Source organism: Cheilinus undulatus, linkage group 7 (genome assembly GCF_018320785.1).
Source record: "Cheilinus undulatus linkage group 7, ASM1832078v1, whole genome shotgun sequence".
NCBI classification, from domain to species: Eukaryota; Metazoa; Chordata; class Actinopteri; order Labriformes; family Labridae; genus Cheilinus; species Cheilinus undulatus.
The window spans coordinates 37,508,538-37,528,358 of NC_054871.1; the positions used below are offsets into that span (position 1 = coordinate 37,508,538).

At 39.0% G+C, this 19,821-nt stretch overlaps 1 protein-coding gene across 1 annotated transcript in view; it reads right to left on the reverse strand.

The window, feature by feature from the left end:
- slc1a7b (solute carrier family 1 member 7b) overlaps window positions 1–19,821 on the reverse strand; it is a 90,666-nt gene that overhangs the window by 33,737 nt on the left and 37,108 nt on the right. The window contains exon 2 of the mRNA XM_041791670.1: window positions 2,520–2,599. Coding sequence (XP_041647604.1) covers window positions 2,520–2,599 — 80 coding nt within the window. The remainder of the gene's footprint in view (window positions 1–2,519; window positions 2,600–19,821) is intronic.

The following is a 19,821-nucleotide window of genomic DNA, read 5'->3' on the forward strand; positions in this document are numbered from 1 at the left end:
TATTGAAATTGGTCTGTGTGTGCAATGGGGGTTGATGTTTTAATATTTCTCAGCAAAACTCACAATAATTAGGAAAAAGTTTGATAACAGGTACATGTTATCTGATTTATTAGAAACATCTCTGAGTAAGTGTTGGACTGACATGGAAGACACTTTTCTCTGGAGTAAACATCAGAGCACAAAGAGACTTCCTGTAGAGGATATTCGAAGAAATTTCATCAGAGATGCAAATCTGATGAATGATTTATTTTTTCAACCATCAAAGGTTGAGCTAATTTGTACTTTATTGATAAAACAGATAATGTGCTTGTAGTTCCCTCACTCATCATGAAGGAAACTCAGAAATCAAAGAAGCACTAAAATTTTATTTAGATATAAAAGCCTGCACTGTGTTTCCCTAATTGCAGTAATTTTATATTGAGGGAAACTTACAGTCACAGTTAAATGAGTTTACTAAAGCATTCATAGACTGAGAGTTTGGCAATAATATTCACCAGGTCTGAGGAAGTAGTGTGTGACCAGTAAAGTTGTTGAATTAATTGAAATTAATGATGTTTTACATGACAATATTGCCTCTAGCCACCTGTTAAGCCCATAATTCATTCAACAGATTTCTCACATTTTTACTAGTCAAGTTCACAGTTGCTAAAGCGTATTTTTTCAGAATGACTGGCTTAGCATCATAAAATAAAGGATCGATATAGACTCAGATATACAAAGATGGCGTTGCACATTAGTGCAGCAGCTCTTCACTCCTCTGTATGGTGTTTTTTTGTGTATGCTTGTCTGCGTTTGAGCTCTGTCGAACAAAGTTTATATACTAGTACAGCCGGCAGGAGCTGATAAACTACAGACTTCATGCACTTCATGATATGTGTCTGTTTGGATTGACTTGAGCGTATTTCTGAGTGTGTAGTTTGAGTGTTCTTTGTAATTTATTCCTGGGAGGGGCATGTGAAATTTTATTGTACATATGCAATGACAATAAAGGCTTCTACCTCTATCTCTATCTAGATGACCAAATCTAGTTTTCTGTAGCTTTTGTTCAGGTCCACACATGCGTGCATCCTCCAGTGCAAAAGTACTCAAGCCTTATTGTCAAATGTCAAATTTGTGTCAGCAAACACAACTTCTGTTTACATCACCCTCACCAAGTTACTGAATGGTAACAAGGTGAATGTGTTTCCTTGATGCTGACACACTTGTACTGTCAATCCTCCCTACGCACTCACAATTAAACTCAAGCAGGGAAACAAACAACTGTCAAGCCTATCTCCAGGTCGCTCTCTATCTCTCTCTGTCCTTTATAAAGAAGGCATATCATGAAAACCCACTTTTTCATATTTTTGCGCATACACATGTGGACAAAATTGCTGGTACTATGTTAAAGAAGAAAACCCCAAAAGGGTCGCTGGAATAACTTGAAACTGACGAAAGTGATAATAAATTTAAAAAATTAACTAATGAAAATCAGACACTGCTTTTGAATTATGGTTCAACACAATCATTTTAAACATCAAACTAATGATACTGGCCCGGACAAAATTGATGGTACCCCTAGAAAGAACTGAAAATAATTGTACCATAGGGAAATGTAAACTAAGATGTGTCCTGTAATAAGCATCACAGGTGTCTTCAAACTTGTCATCAGTCAGTCTGCCTACTTAAAGGGTGAAAAGTAGTCAATGTGCTGTTTGGTATCATGGTGTGTACCACACTGAACATGGACCACAGAAAGCTAAGGAGACAAGCATGTTAAAGGTAAAGGCTATAAGACCATCTCCAAGCAGCTTGATGTTCCTGTGACTACGGCTGCACATATTATTCAGAAGTATAAGGTCCACGGGACTATAGCCAACTACCCTGGATGTGGCTGCAAGAGGAAAATTGATGACAAAGAGACGGACAATACAAACGGTAACCACAGAGCCCAGAACAACTTGCAAAGAGATTAGAGGCAAACTCCAAGGTCAAGGTACATCAGTGTCAGAACACACTATCCGTCTCTGTTTAAGACAAAGTGGACTTAATGGAAGACAACAGAGGAAGACTCCACTGCTGAAAGCAAATTATAACTCCAACAGGATAATGACCCAAAACACACAGCTAAAAGCACCTCAGTTATTTTAAGAATTGAGGAAAGATCATTTCTTTTCACTTGTAACTTTGTTAAGCTTTTTTCAACCTGCAAAAGTTTACCATGAATACAATAAACTCATTATTAAATTCAATGGACTGTTTTTGTTCTGAGTATGTTCCTCCTCATATGTGTACTTTCTCTTATCAGGTTAACCAAAGTCAAACCCAATTAAACTGCAGAAGTTGAAAGTTGTTTTTATTTCATCCTTTTGCTTGTAGCATTCTACTGCATTTCCTCTCTGACCTTCAGCGAACTGGAAATTCAAATTCAAACACCACACAGGTCAATCTTTGGAAACTTCCACTGTGTTCAGTTAAAAGAGGTACTGGGTAAGTGCAGAGAGAGAGTTATATTACAGTGATGAATCAGACATCTGTACCTGGACACGACAAGCGGGAGAATCAGCATCTTCAGCATCCTCATCAGCAGCTCTCCAGGAAACTGGAAGTACTTTACTTCCTGTCAGAGAGATAGACAAAAATGTTAGTCACAGGTAGTTTAAAACCACAAACCGCTGCAAACTAAAAGAGCTGCTCATAAACTTCTGCGATGAACAATTTACCATCCCAGCATTAGAAATCAACACTTGACCACTGAGAAGGCTGAGTTTAACAAATACCTCCCATTACTCATACTGACAGCTAATGGAGAAATGATCTCCAGATGCCATCAGCACCTCTTCTTAAAATGTAAGTCAATCAGCCAGTTTTACCATTTTTACAGGTGCTGTCAGGACAGGGGGCAGTGGCACAATTATGTCACAAGAGGTTTCCTGGTTCATATCCTGGTCAGACAGAGCCTTTCTTTGTGGAGTTTGCATGTTCTTCCCATGCATGTGTGAGTTCTCTGACTTCCTCCCACAGCCCAAAAAATATGCTTGTTAGGTAAACCAGTAACACCGACTTGCCCACACGTGAGAAGTGAGAGCATCTGGTTGTTTGTCTCTACTCTTCAATCCTGGTATTTACTGCCGACCAGTAACTGCTGACCAGTCCATTACCGCCAACCTCTTCACTGATGTCAGCTGGGATTGGCTTCTGCATCCCCAAATGGGATAAGTGGTATAGATAATGGATGGATATGCCCAACTCTGAAACTGATGAAAGCTACAGTTGAAAACGTGTAGGGACTTGCAGTGTGCATCTGAGGTTGTTCTGCGTTCTGTGTTCAGCTCATCAGTTGCCTCAGCTGCAGCTAATTGTTGGGCAATCAGGATCTCCTTTTTACCACCTTGGGTTGAAGGTTCAGTTGTCAGAGTATTCCTTCTGCCACTGAGTAACCTGACTCTCAACTACAACTTGTGCTCTCTCTTGTGATTTCATCTGTGATTTTTGTGAAGTTCTGATTTCCTAATACTTTGTATTTTTTTCTAGCAGTGCCTCCAACACCCTGCCAGTTCATCTGCCTGCCACCAGCCAGCCAACTCACCTTTGTTTGCACTATTGTTAATAAACTCCTTCACCTTCTACCTTGGCTTCATGGCTGGAATGATGAGGATGAACCTGCGTTTGGACTATCAAGGAGATATTTAATCTATTAGAAAATCTCATAGCCTGTGGGCTCTATCACTGACTTCAGTACCATAGATTAGTGAAATCCTGTCAGTCTCCATGCTGACAGAGAGCTGAGAGGCTGCTGGAGGTGTCTGAACTTTGTGCAGAGTGTTAAGCAGTGAGTAAGTTACACAAACTGTAGGCATGTTCTCATAAATGGTGGCTTTAACTTTAGATTTGAAAACAGTTTTTTTATTATTGATTTATTTCACACATCTGCGTGTGGCTGCTTGAATGAATCGTTGGCACACAGGGGCTGAGCCTTTACATCGTGATTTTTTAGGAGACAGTTTTCTCTTTATTTTCTATTCACCTTATCTCAAAATAAGTGACTGCCTGCAGATTAAATAAAACTGAGAGCAGCTGGTGAGCGCTCTCTAGAAGGCTATTTATGAGATCACACAGCAAACTTTAGAAAGTGATCAGAAGTTTGGCTTATTTTATGATGCTTAGCCTCATTAAAGTCCATTACATGGGTTTTTTCAGTACTGTTATTAACACAGGAGCTAATAAATAACAATTAACCTAAATAGAGTCTGTTAATTTTATCACAATTATTATTATTAAAGTCTGACAGAGCCGTTGCACCTGGTTGAGGAGGACGTGATTGTCCCATCAAGTTGTCCTTTCTTGTTTCATAATTATAACTCATTAATTTGAATGCAGTGTTTGTAAGTCTGGACGTAAGACTAGAACGGCTACAGGACTACAGTTGTGCCGGTGCAGATGCTGCATATAGTAATGATGAGACATCCTGTTGAGGTGTGGCTCCACAGTTCAATCTTTTAACAACTTGTTATAGACTATGATCCTCAAACTATGTCTTAATATTTAAAGTATTCTTAGAACAGTGAATGATATCTTTAATGGCACTGTTCATATTTGTTTGCTTGAGGACAGAGATTGTGCTTCACTGTCCCTAAGTAAAAAAAATGACTTGATGAGTAAACGTTGTGCTAGTGTGTTCATCTTTCTCTCAATGCCATTAGGAAATGCAAAACCTTAAAGATTGTTCTTGTTGTTAAGTAATACTCGTGAAAGGATTATTTATAAATACAACACTACAAATAAAGTCATATGAATTGAAATATATTGCAAATATTAAAGAGAAAAGTAAAGATGGATTGTAAAACAGTATAACAGAATTTTTATGACCCTGTCTGTCACAATGACACACAGCAAAAAAGTCAAGAGCAACCTCTAAACCAAAACTTTGAATTTTTGAGATATAAATGTAAACGTATGGTTTAAAAACTTTCAATGTCAGAACTGAAAACTTTATAAACTTAGAAATTTCAAGTTTTTTCTTGTTAATTTACAACATTTAAACTCTGAAATTTTGAGTTTGTTTTCTTGCAAAAATACAATTTTCTAATCTAAGACATTTCTCTTTTTCCTAAAAACTGTCACTTTTTTGCTTAAAAATTAACATACCCCCGTTTTTATTATTTTCTTTTAGGGTGATAGTAATATGCCTTTGTACATTATATTTCAAATCATTTTTATTTTTCATAAAAAATGAACATGTATATGTACAGCCAATCCTGACAAGGTCAGAGCAGACAGCCCTCCTCCCCCATGGGGGTCTCGAACCCCATATTTTTAGTCAATAATGAACTTTAACTATACATTTTATGACTAAAGGCTGTCAGCTCTTTAAGAAGATCCATCATTTAAAAAACCCCTGCATTCTTTAAACCATTTACTTGCCTCTGACCTCCTTACATTCCAGACACAAAAGATGTTTCAATCATTGGACAGCAGCTTGAATATGTGAAGACTAAAAACATGAATAAAGAATCACAGAGAGATTTCATTCTTTTTCAGTGACTGCCTTGAGACATGTAGTAACAAAAGCAAGAAGCAGGCTGTAATTTAAAAAGAATGTGCAGGAACAAGGCTTTGTTAGAATGGTGGCCAAATGAGAGAAGTACCTCTACTTTCACTAAGAGGAGAGCAAGGTTTTACCTTTTCTCCATTAGTCACCCCATGATTAGAATTTCTCTTTGCAACAGAAAAGAAATGACAAAAGTTGTATAATTTTTTGAACTCAACAGTCTGAAATAAGTTAATACAGTCCTTGAGGGACAATATTGCTGTACTGCAATGGACCAGATGACATGTTCAACGGGGGGGGGGGGGGGGGGGTTTAATGGGCTTAAGCCCTGGAGGTTTTTCTTGAAAGCCCCAAACCTTTTTGTTTGGTGATTGTATGTGAATTGGGGTTGAAGTGAGCGCTCTTGTCATCAATATGTAATCTTTGGTCAACGCCAAGGCCGCAGTAGCTCAACTAATGTTGTAGGGAGAAAAAATCTTCTAACGTATGATTTAGTAGACAGCCAACATTCAGCACATTAATCTAGCCTGAGTCTACAGCTCAGTCGCGTCGTGTCTGCTTGTATCTGTGTCGTCTCTCACTCCTATAAAAAGCTAAAAACACAGACACGTCTGTCACATCAATCAGTTGGATTATTGAGCTGTAGTTGATAAAATCATCCTCCACATTTCAGCCAACACTCATTTAAAGTTTTCCTCTGACTTCTGACCATTTCTGCTAAACTGTGATCTGATCCTGTCAGCTATGGGTCTGCTCAGTGATGCTAAAGACCCTGTCACAGAAGTGCTGTACATTCCAGTGATGTTAAATACAGAGTCTCACTTGTTTTGGAAAAGAATATCTCTCTAACAACAGCAAAAGATGACTTTTTTGTCATTTTGAACATCTCCTGTGCATATACTTTAACATTTGGTTATGGCTGTGTTTAAAACATTTCAGTCAGAATTGTGTTGACCAAAAGATGATCTAAAAGAGAGAAGATCAATACACATAATTTAGCCTGGGTAGACTCATTATTGTGTGTCTGCTGAAGCGTGAGCTGACTATGAACTGGATTATTCATGACATCCTCATCTCTTTTCAGACAGAATGCACCTTATTTATTTTTTAAAGTACTGACTATAGTCTCACTGGATTTGGTTTCATTTTGCTGTAGCTCATTTTGACAGCAAATCATCTTCAAACTGCAAACAAGTTGTAAAAGCAACATCCTTACAAAACCAGCAACACTGATACTCACTCAGCCCCTCCTGTACCCTCCTACACCCAGTGCAAGGCAGTACATACAAAAAAACTATCTCAATTTTAATACATTCAGGTAGAGTAAACAGAGGCTCTGAGAGAGAGAAAAAAGGGGGTGGTTAAAACTTAATGATTCTGATTCTTAAACAGCTCCCATTAAGGGGAGAGGAGATTAAACTTGCAGAAATCATTTAGCCTGGGTAGACTCATTACGATGCTTCTGTAGGCTGGAGAAGTTGGTGATTATTTCAGAAAACAGACAAATCTGGAGTGCATGCTATTGTGAGAGAAAATGCTAAAATATGACAAAAGCAATGACTGACAGTGGTCTGACAAGTTATTGCTTTCCTCCCCCTTCAGCTGTCCATCCAGATCAGCCCCGTTGGCGTCTCTGATGTGGTTGAAATGAGCCCAAAAAAAGCTGGACACTTAAAAAATTCTCCCGATGACTACTCGCACTAGCAGGATGTGCAGATGCAGTCAGAAATGAGGTAGACTTGATCCACTTGGTAGTATCCACAGTATTCAGTAAATATATTATTTCAAACTTCAGTATCTGCATTGGCCCTGATTTTCACAAATATAAGGTGTATGTTCAAGGCTTTAAAGTTATAAAATTTGTTTTAATAGGCACATTAAGGTCTCCCAAATAAAATATGTGCATTCCATGAATACAAGTGGTTTAAATCAATGAAACTAGCATCTGCAAAGCAGGAAAAAATCTCACAGAGAGAATGCACCAGGACCACTTGTCCTAGGCTAAGCCCCTGATGTTGACAACACCTTGCTCCGCCCTCGTGTTCAACTGTATTGTATAGTTAAAGAAAATGGCTGTCAGGGCAGTTACTGAGTTCTTATTACTGTCTTTAGATTGTAAATAATAAACATGTTCTATTTGCAGAAATCATTCGAGGACAGCCAAGCACAGAGGCAGAGTTTGTCAACAGGCAAGACAGGCAGCTGCTTGGGGCCCCAGGCCACAAGGGGGCCTCCAATGGCTGACAAACTTTACTCCACAATAATGTCCTAAAATGTTGCAACTGCAGTGACCTACCCCATTAACCCCATCAACAACCAGTGGTCAAATTGCAATGACATCTTAGACTGATACCCCCCTAAAGGGGCCCCATGTCATCCCTGTCACACTGCTACGTGACCTACGCCCAATAACTTTGGTGAAGTGTGTCAATCAAAGTAACGTCAAAGTCAGCCATGCAGAATGAAGCGGAGCTACTTATCAGGGAGCAAGAAAAGAAAGAGAAGAAAGGAGAAAACAAGACAGCGGTAAGTGGAGCAGATATCGTAGCATACACTTAAACTAGCATTGGGTGTAAGGCTGGCTGTTAACTGTTTAATAGTTAGCCTTGTTAGCGGAGCGGGAGACGTTAGCCCGGGGTTCCCGCTCCGTCGGCTCTCCGTTACTGTGTGTTGACACACCCACATGCGACTGTCTTGTGAGCTTAGCCAACAACTAGCCAACAGAGGGAAGGTGAATATGTTTGTAAGGTACAATACTGAGATTTCACAAAAGTAACTAGGACACCGGTAATGGAGTGATTTGGACAGGAAAAAAACAGCAAACCCAAACAACAACTAATGAAAGCTGTGTCTTAGCTATCTCATACACTATTGATGCTTTGAAATTAAGATCTAGATTTTGACAGTGTGCTTTCTGCATGAAAGACTATCAACTTTGAAGCATATTACGTACTGAAATAAGTCTCAGACATCAAATCTAAGAACAAAGGTGAAGTGCTGGCTATTGTAGTAAAAACACACCAGAGCTGTAGCTATTTTTGGCTAATTGTATTCTGGATTACCTGTATTGCTGTATTGCGATATTTGCTGTATGTATTGTATTTTATTCAGCTGTAGTGTATTGTGGTTTTATAATAATATAAGCTGAATTCATCATACTGTAAATGTAAAAGCTCAGCTGGGGACAAGAGATGAAAAGTAGTCATAGCTATCAAGTCTTTTTGCAGCACTTAGTTTATTTATATTTATATTTATATTATTTATAAATATGTTTAATGCTTGTCAGGGGGGCTGCTTGGGAATTTTTGCCTGGGGCCCTAGCACACTCTAGAGTCACCACTGGCTGAGCAGGCATGAGAGGGATTGATCAGTGGTGAAAGTGGTCCCCCTTAGCGCCGTTTTCACAAGTTTTAAGAGTTCATCATTTTTTAGAGTTCAAAATTATGGACTGCAATGTTTATGATCAATTTGGATATTTGCAACTGAGAAATAGCAGTTATAACATATCTTATAAAATGGCAAATTTCAAGCTAAACGAACCTTGCAAAGCAGATTGATTTGCTAGACTCCACCTCTGTCATCAGGCAAATCCATCTTGGAAAGTTTAATCCACAACATTCGTGCTGAACTGAACACTGTTCAGACCAATCAGGGTCATTTGAGGAGGACAAGGTGCTAGCTAAGGGCAGGGTTTAGTTATGCTAGCTGTTTGCAATGGCTGCCTCCAATACGTCAACGAGCTTGGATGAATCCACAGCGGAAAGTTCATCAGAACTAGACCACACTTCTGTATGAAATAAAGAGTAAAAACAACACTGAAAGCTTATCATGATGGAAAAGATGTTTCTGCTCTGTGAGTGGTTGTATAATGGCTTCGAGTGAAGCGATTAGCTCAAACTTAGACACAGTAGCAGTTTTGTCAGAACTGGACAACAATTCTTTATTAAAACAAGAGCAAAGAGCTACACTGAAAGCTTTTAATGACAGAAAAGATGTTTTTGCTCTTCTCCCAGCCTGCTCCGGCATGGGTTTGCAATTGTAGCAGGTTGAGCTTGCTAGTGTATCCAAGGGCTGCTGCCGCAGTAACTGTTAGCTTTTAGCTTGGCTGTAGCTGTAGGAAAGTTACAGTTTAATTGAAACTGGACCACATTTTCTTTTAAAACAAGTACTAACAGTCACAACGAAAGCTTTTCTTGGCAGTGATGTTTTATACATGTCTCTCGAGCGCAGCTGTGCATACGTACAACTTCATTTTGTCTTGTTGCTCTGATTGGCCCCTCATGAATGTGACAAACAGAACATTCCTCCAATCACCTTTAGAAAAGTCCTGCCCTTCCCAAACGCTTTCTATGGGAGCTTTCCCAGATGAATTTGAAATATATATACAGTATATGCAATAGATTTATGAAACAGTCTATCTGACATATCAGGTTACAGCTAAACATCTTTTAAGATTCACCGGCTACTTTTTAAATAGTTGTATTTATTTCCTTGCTAATTTGCTAAATTATTATTTGTGTGTGTGTGTGTATTTTATGTATTTGGTATTTCCATGTTTATGATGAATAATTTTGTACTTAGGACGGGCCTTAATGATTGTGTTTATGAATGTCTAATGTCTGCAGCCATGTGTCTCTCCCTGTTTTCAACTAAATAAATTTGTTTTAATGAAAGTATTTGGTAATTTGGGATTTGTAAATAAAGAGAATCATGGGACCTGGGGCTAGTTAAGAACAACTGGTCTACAGAACATAATATCTATTACAAAGAGCATCTGAAAAGGTTCCTGTTTGCATGGGACAAGGTAAAGATAACAATGTTGGATGTCTATGATCTCCAGGCCCTAAAACAGGGCTGCTTTAAAAAACAGAGGCGTCTCTGTCAGTAAACACAGTTCATTGCTGCATTCACAAACACTTGGTGAAATGCTACCATGCCTGCTGGGCTCTGGCTCTTTTAAGATTGACTGGAGTGATCTTAAAGTCCTGTGGTCTGAATTTGAAACTCTGTTTAAATAATGGATGTGTATCCATCGGGGTAAAGAGGAGAGGTACGTTGTTCTCAGAGCTCAGTTAAGCCAACCTCCATGGTGGTATGGGGGTGCATTAGAACACATGACATGTGCAAATGTTGAATTATTTATACAGGTTTTGGAGACAGCGTCTTTTTCAGGGCAGCATGATATCAACTATCAAAACACAGTCTGCACATATTACCATGATACAGCTCTGTAATCATACTGGCCTGCCTACAGCCCTGACTTGTCACCCATTGAAAATAACTGGAGCAATATGAAACATCACATGACAATAAAGAGCATGAACTGCTTAACATTTAATATCACACCAAGCTAGGGCTGCACGGTGGCGCAGGGGTTAGTGATGTTGCCTCACAGCAAGAAGGTTCCTAGTTTGCTTCCCGTTCAGGGCCCTTCTGTGTGGAGTTTGCATGTTCTTCCCATGCATGCATGGGTTCTCTCCTGGTCCTCTGGCTTCCTCCCACCACCAAAGACATGCCTGTTAGGTTAATTGGTGACTCTAAACTGACTGCAGGTTTAAGTAGTCTCGTTGCTCGTCTCTTAGGCCCCGTCCACATGGAGACGAATTCAGTAGCATACGCAAAAGTTTTTTGTCTTATCAGCGTTTCATCCACATGGAAACAGCGTTTTAGGAGGTCATAAACGGTACTTTTTGAAACAAGGTCCCAGAGTGAACAAATCTGTAAACGCTTACCGTTTATCTCCATGTGGACAGCCAACAGCATCTTTCTTGAAACGATTACGTCACACATAGGCCACTTACCCGCATGCGCATATTGAACCAAAACAACAATGGCAGATTAAGGGGGTGTGTTCGTGCTGCAGAAGCGATTGAGCTTATCATGGCTTTACAGCAGAATCTGATGCTCTTATACCACCACAGACACCAGATGTTCTTAAATCCAATGCAGAGAACAACCAGGAGGGCAACTTAAAGAAGGTTTGTGTCAGTTTTCTCTGATCTTCTTCTCTCTTTTGGTGCATTTCCATGGCAGCAATATAGTGCCACGTACAGGCTTGGCATATATACTACAGCATTTCCAGTCATTTTCAGAGGTTCTGTGGTTATAGGGATATTTCCTGAAACAGTTCAGTATATACAGAAAACTTTTTCAAAACCAAATGGAAATATATCATTTTTGTCTCCTTGTGGACAAGGCCTAGATGTCATTGTCTCTGAATGACTGGGGACCAGTCCAGGGTGCACCCTGCCTCTTGCTCCATGACAGCTGGAATAGACTCCAGCCTAGCTATACAGCCCATGACTCAGCCGAGTGTATGATAGTTTCTGTCTGTAAGCTTGTGTTTGGAGCGTAGGCTATCTCCTGTTTGGCGTCATGGTTGAGTGAGCATGTTATGCAGGGGAAGTGAAGTAATGGGGGATGGGGACAGTGAGGAAAGGCAAACTGAAGAACAAATGACTGAACAGTTTTGGATTTTATAGAAAATCTGTACTTATTTTGGATTTTGTTATTGCACCAGTTTCGAACCGGCACACCCAGGAAGTCTTCTGAGTGGTTATCAAGGACAATTGGAGCAACAGTGTGGCGTGCAAATCGAGACAGACATACTAACACGCCACCAGTAACAGTCGTCTTATTATATTATACTCCTCTTTATAGTTAACAGAATGTCCCAGCCTTTTAGAAAAGCCTATATTTTAGGAAATGGGGTTTTATATTCTGTAGGTTCAGTTAAAGTTATTTGTTGAGTCTAGACTCTATAATTTAACCCATCTGCTGTCTAGGTGTAGAATCACTGTCAGGAACTCACACACACAGAACTCAATTAACCTTATAAAAACAGATTGGTTGGCCAGATTTCATGTCTGTCATCAGGCAAATCCATCTAAAAGTCGATGGCAATGGCTGCCAGTGGTGTTGCATTTAGCTCATATGTAGCTATAGCATAGCAGCAGTTTTATCAGACCTGGACCCCATTTCTTTATTAAATTAAGACCAAAGAGCTACACTGAAATCTTTTTATGTTTTTTGTTGTTTTTGTTTAAGTTTATCCACCAACAAGCTCAACCTTTTCTGAACTACAGCAGCGCTTGCTTGTCAGACTCAGGCTACTACCAGAGCTGTGCATGCCTACCTCATTTTGTCTTGTAGCTCTGATTGAGCATTTATGAATGTGATCAGAATGTTCGCCAAAATCCACTGCATAGAATTTTTTTGAAAAGTCCTTCCCTTACCAAAGACTTTGTATGGGAGGTTTCCCAGATGAGTGGTAAATATATTATGCAATGGATATGTGAAACAGTCTATCTGGTATGTCAGGTTATAGGATTTGGTACTAGACTGTCATTAATTCAAAATCCTATATGGTAGATGATGATGGCAGTTTAGTGTCAATTTATATTGTTGTTAGTGAGAAAAATCTATTTTGTGTCCTCCCTCTCTTACCTAGGACTATATACATATTAGTGAATTTTATAGCATAATGTTTACATTACAGAAATGTTTGTTCACTTTTTCAGTTTGGAAAGAAGATCAGCTTTTTGTTTTGTTTTCCCATGCAGCGAGATTTAAATTTGCTTTTATAATTCCTTGAAAGGATTTCCGTGTTTTTGCTTAATTAAAGCAAATCCTTATTAGATTTCTGTGTTACAGAACTTGGCTTTGCATCAGAAGTGAGACTGAAGCTGGGTTAATGCGGGAGTGATTGATCTGCATGGGCAGTTGGTGTTTTCTCCTCCATTTATCTTTTATTCAGCCACTTTGTTGGTGTAAGTTGATATGGCCTTATTGTGAGGAAACACTCACTTATCTGAAAAGTAACATATTGACCACCTCATGTGTGCTATTTCAATGTTTAACTGAAGTTTAACCTCTACTTACGACTGAAGGAAACATCTGGCTGTTAAGCAGCTAAATGTTTCAAACCATGCTGCAATATTTCTTCTGTCTGGTTAAAATCATTCTGATTGGGAATGCTTCATGAAGTGTTTACATACATGACAAAGTCATATGCAACAAAAACTGTGTCTAAAAATTGGATAACAATATAAGAAATGTTCCCCACTGTTGTGAGGACTTTGAATATTCCACCATCTAAAGTCCATAATATCATCAAAAGATTCAAAGAATCTGGAGAAATCTGTACACACAGAGAAAAAGTCCGAAGGTACAGTCCCTATTAAAATAATCACCCCCTTGTTTTACTCTTTTATTGGTTTTATAAATCAATCACAGCCAGTATAGTATTTGACAAAAAACCCACAAAAACCTCTTGAATGTCAAAGTGAAAATAAATTTCTACAGATGCCAAGCTCCAGAAGAGCTGTCTTCTCTGGACCATTGCTCATTTCAAATGGACTGAGGCAAAATGGAAAACTGTTTTATGGTCAGATAAACATGGGCAGCTTACACATCTGGAAAGGCACTATCAATGCTGAAATGCAGATAGAGGTTTTAGAGCCACATATGCTCCCATCCAGACAAATTCTCTTTCAGGGATGGCCTTGCATATTTCAGCAAGACAGTGCTAAACCACATGCTACATCCATCACTACAGCATTCCTTTGGCCTGCCTGCATTCTAGACCTTCCACCGATAGAAAACATTTGGCTCATCTTAAAATGAAAAATCCTATATCAGACAACAATGGGACAACAGTCCTCCCACAAAAACTCCAGCATCTGGTCTCTTCAGTTCCCAGATGTTTGCAGACTGTTGTAAAAAGAAGAGGGAATGCTAAACAATGACAAACATAGCCCTGTCCCTACTTTTGTGAGATGTATTGCTACAAAGAAATTCAAGATGAGCAAATATTTTTCATGAAATAGTAAAATGTCCCAGTTTTAACATCTGATATGATTTTTATGTTCGATTGTGAATAAATTATGGATTTATGAGATTTGACAATCATTGTATTCTGCTTGAGTTACATTTTACACAGCGCCCCAACTTTTTTGAGCTGGAGTTGTGTTTATTGTTCCTTCATGGAAAGTGTTAGCCTCTTTTAAAGCAGAACAGGTCATTTTTGCATTAGGGATGGACCCACAGAACTAAACTGTTGGCTATTATATCTGACTTTGTATCAAAGCCATGATATGCTTGGCAAAAACCACAACAGCAGAAAAGACAAAAAACTGAGGCAGCTTTCTAGGGGAAAAAAAAAACAATGATAACACAACTTTTAGCTCCAAAAGAACGTTAGCCAGAAGCTAGTGCCAACCCTACCGACCCAACTCATGTGTTTATGAAGTAATCACATCATTGGGCTTTTTAGGGGTCCAGCAATTTTTGCAGTTTTTGGTTCTAGTTAGTGGAAGAGTATGTATCTCATTTGTACTAAAAGTAAAGAGTTGGGTACGTACAACATGTGCAGAGCTGTAAAGCTGTTGATGTTTTCTTTGTTCAACATGCAACTAGTTTACTGCTAGCTTGTTCACAAGGCTAATTAGAAGAAGATTCATGGTTACTAGGGTCATATTGCTTCTCACTGTAGCAAAGCTGGACATACTCTCATCATAAAGTACCTCAACCCTGTGAATGAATGATTGGACAAGGATTTAATTTCAACCAAATTGCCTGATCAGGCTACAACCGTAAAGCTTAGCTTTACAATGCATATAAATGTACTTTTTGATTTTGAAACACTTGCAGTCTCTTTTGTGGAATCAAGATCAGATGTTTATCCCAGCCACAGGCAATTATTGCTCAATCGTCTGTGTGGTTTGCCAGTGACTTGTACAAGGGGGAGCTCATGTATTCTGGCAGAAGTTTGTTCTTAATCTTCCTAAGAAGATAGTACAAAACAAATATATAGAACACTTACAGGTAAATCTAGCCTGAAACACCTGAGAGAGAAAAATGTCACAGATGAAGCTCCAGTGACATTTTTTAAAGGCTTGTGAGTTGTCGGTGACTGTTTGGCAGGAGTTTGCAGATCTCACAGGCTTTATGTGTGTTTGTTTCAGTGTTCACTGGGTTTAACACTGGCTGGCATCCAGAGCAACAGTGGACAGCTGTTCCCTACTGGCCTTGCTGTTTCATCCAGCCTGGCCTCATATCCCAGCTCTGTCAAAAAGAACTTGGCCATGTATCAAGAGTTTGAAAAAGCTTCTTTTCTCCCAAGTCATCTCTGCGTTCACAGCGTGGTTTCATAAATCTGCCACAGGAGTCGGTGTTTAAGCATCCTGCAGTAAGTGTAATTGTCTCTGACACACTTGTCAGCAGCGTATGTGGAGATGGTTGACATATTCAGTGAGCATATCAAAGCTTTTTGTGTGGTCTGTAATGGTAGAAAGAGGGAAGAAATATGGTGTGAGGGCCCCTTTTTGGCTTGAATGCTGATCTGTTTCTGGGTTCTCTGTATGTAGGTTAATACGTTAATATTGTAAAATGTTTTGAACAACACAAAATCTTTCAAAATCAACACACTGGGCCAGCATCAAATGTGTCCCTAAATCAGATACAGGTAAAATCTTTTGTAAAGGACAAACAGCCAGGTCAGAATGAACTCTGAAGTAACTTATGCTTCTGCTTCTGATATGCAGGTCCATGTAGCCCTGAGCTCAGAGGCCTGTGCCAAAGCCCTTGTGCACCTCCTGAAAAATGTAACTATGCACTGAAATGGCACAGAAAAGAAGCCCTGTGATTGGTGTATAGTTAGCAACAAATTACCTGCATATAGGTATACAAGACTTCTAGTATTGCTGTCAACACTGCATAAGAGACCAAGAATCTGGTAAAATAGAAACTCTGCAAAGAAACAAGGAAGTATTTGTATCTTTTCACTTCCTTTTTAACGTAACAAATACTGTAACATTCCAATAGTCAGGCAGACAAAATCTCCCAAACATCAGCATTGGGGTTCTTAAATGCATGAAAAGATCCGAGGCATGCGGTATGTTTCTACAGAAGCATCAAACTCCCTTTTAAGCATCACGACACTCAGTCATCCCTAAATGTCTCATGGATCTTAGTGAAAGAGCCTTCTAGTGTGCACCGGTGGAAGATAAAACATAATCAAGTGCCCAGAGTGCCCTCTAAGTGGACAATTAGTTAAATTCTTTTCCTGTGCAAGTAACCCTAGTGGGCTTAGATATTAAGCTAGGAGCGAAGAGTGCTAAGAGATTTCCTCAAATATTATCTTTTACGCTGTAATTACTACTAACACGTTACATTGTACAGCATCACCCACTCACTGTTTCCACAGTATTAGATTCCCTGCCCTGTGAATTTCAGCTTTCTTGCTTTTATTTTGAATGCAAAGAAACATGTGAAGTGATTTGTACTAATGGTCCTCTGGTGGTCGTGAGCTGTATTTTGCCTCTGTGTTAACATAAGTCAGAGCACAACATTTAAAACATGGATATGGATAATATTTAGGTTCAACAAAGACTACTTCACTTCCTGTTTGGATAAAACCCTGCTTTTATTTTGAATGAAAATAATTATGTGATCTATCTATGACTAACAATCTCAGACACCTCCAGACCAGTCCCTTACTTCCAGTTTCCACATACAACAGCTGCGCCACTCTGCTTTGTTGGTGATACACTGCATGCCTATTTTCATTAAGTCGCTACCAAACTGCATCAGTCCACGTTGAGCAGTTTGATCCAAACAGCCAGAAAAACATGCAAAGTATCTGGTCAACTTTAAAATACAATGTATGGGGGAGGCCAGGGGGCCAGATCAGGCCCCCCACAGCTTCCCATCCAGCCCCCAGAAGATTATTAGATACAAAAAATGTGATGAAAATGTGTTATGGTATTTACGATGTCTTTTCATTTTCAAAAATCCCACCTGTTAACCATTATTAGTAAATAAGATGCATGATAAACACACACTCATCAGTCCACTCTTGATTAGAACTGCTGTTTACAGTGTCAACCTACCAGTTACCCTGCCTAGATATCAAAAACAAAAGACCTGTTTCTTGCATGTGTTTTTCACCAATCAAGATTGCACATATTTAACTGAAACCCAGCGATACGCAATATGACATCCCTAGAAATATGAGGCAAAAACATCTCAATCGCCCCCTTGTGGCTGGCTTCAGTATAGGCGATAGGGACTGAATTTAGTGCTAATGTCTAAAAATAAGGTACATTTCAAAGAAAATCAAAACATCTCAATAGATCTTATTTACTTAATTAACAGTCTGCCCCCCACAATGTCTACCAAGAAAAAATTCTGGCCCTTGTGTAAATGTAGTTGGTGAGCCCTGTTGTAAATCATCACTATGAAGTATGGCTGTTAAATAATGAGAATGCGCTCATGAGGATAAAACCATGTGGTTCACAGTCACACCAAGTGTAACAGATATGCAAATAAGACTGCTGTAAGTTTCCAATAAGTGACGTCTTTAGTTCACTTGTAGCTATTGATTGAAGTGCATGTGTTTTTGCTGAGATATCAGAAATTGTCTTTATTTTTGAAATAAATTTTGAAAGAAACAGTTTGGCAAATTTTGCATGAAAATTTGAACATAAGTGTGCCAAAGTTGTCCTAAAACCTCTGACTCCTGACCAACAGGAAAAATGCAAGCAAATTCGTGGAGACATTTTGAAGCAAATTGAAGGTGTGATTCCAAGTGATGAAACTTGGATCTTTCAATATTATCCTCGGACAAAACAGCAGTCAGGGCATCAGAAAACACAATCGTCACCAAGAATAAAGAAAAAACTACAAAGCAAGTCCGAAGCATGGCCATGTTAATTGTTCTGTTGACAAACCCTCCAAACTCCCCTGGATCACTGATTATCTCAAGCAGTAGTACGTGTGCTGTTCACAGTAACCTGGGAAACTGTGAGACCTATGTAGGACTCCTGGTGTTTATATCCCTTCCATAATATTTTTGATTCAGACACAAAATGCAATATTTTAAAGCTTTGGCACTAGTGATGGGTAGTTCAGCTCTTTTCAGAGAGCCGGCTCTTTTGGCTCTCTGAAAAGAAGAGCCGGCTCTTTCGACTCCTGAACGGCTCTTTATTTGTGATCTTTTGTAGCCCTATATTTTACCTTAATTTCGCAAAAAATAATGGTTAAGGTGTTGAAAACCCTTTTGAATTCAGTGTTTTTATGAGAAGCCTTATAATTGCCTAATTTTGTACATTTATTCTGTTACAAACCCATTCTTAGGTGTAGCATTTAAATTCCACAGGTTATGGTTAGAATTAATGCCAAGTGGATGTAGACGGGTTTGCACATGCGCAGTACAAATCAGGTTTCCGGGACGGATCAGGTAGTGACATAGCGGCCTGGAGGAACTAAATGCAGATATGAAAAGACTTGATCATTGTTGATTTGGATGTGATTTACATTAGGATATGTGACATCAAATTTATGTTTTGTTCTTTTACTCTGGTTTTCTGGTCATATAACTTTTGATACATGCATCTGACATCCTTGTAGCACACATATTTTGATAGTCCAGGTTGTCCTGACAAAATATAGGTCTATAACTTGATTGTGCTTAAAATGTGTTGAGATTTTTTTGCATAGAAAATTCAGGAGGACCAAATATGGCAAAAAACTTTCTGGGGTTCCAAGAGTTCAGGGAATAATTTTGGAGCAATGGGTTCCAGAAGGGTCAATGATGAAATAACACAATCACAAACAGGTTCTGGAAAAAAATGCAAAAAAAAAAAAAAAAGTCACTAGAAAGGGACCACAATTGTGGAAAAAATGTTTCATTCTTTAAAATGAAGTGCCAGCTCACACTGTGCTCTCTGTAAATCCGTTTCTGACTCAAAAACAGATCATATTGCTTGATCATCCGCCCTATTTGCCTGATCTAGCACTGTGTAACTTTTTCTTTTTTCCTAAGATCAAATCTGTGCTTAAAGGAACACGTTTTCAGCCAGAAGTTAAGAAAAGAAAGATGTTCTGAGACAACTGTCTGGAGAAGACCTACTGCACTGCTTTGATCAGTGGAAGACCTGAATGCAGCGGTGTGTTGATGCAGAAGGGGAAAGACATTGAAAAATGTTCATTGTCCTTGTCTCATCCTGCAGCACAAACGAAAGGTCATCAGGAGGTCAGTGGGTCACAGAGCTACAGCAGTGCCATTGACAAGGAAATGTTAAATGTTCAGGTGAAAAAGCCACCAAATTTTACATGAAACCACACAACCTTAGTAGCGCACATCAATCATTAAACTTGTTAATATACTCACACATGGCAGTAGAAATAAAATCATTGAATCATGTCAAAATGAATGGCACATCAACTCCGAAAAGGCAAACTAATCAGCAGATGACATAATACTCCTGTGAGAATGAAGGTTCATGATC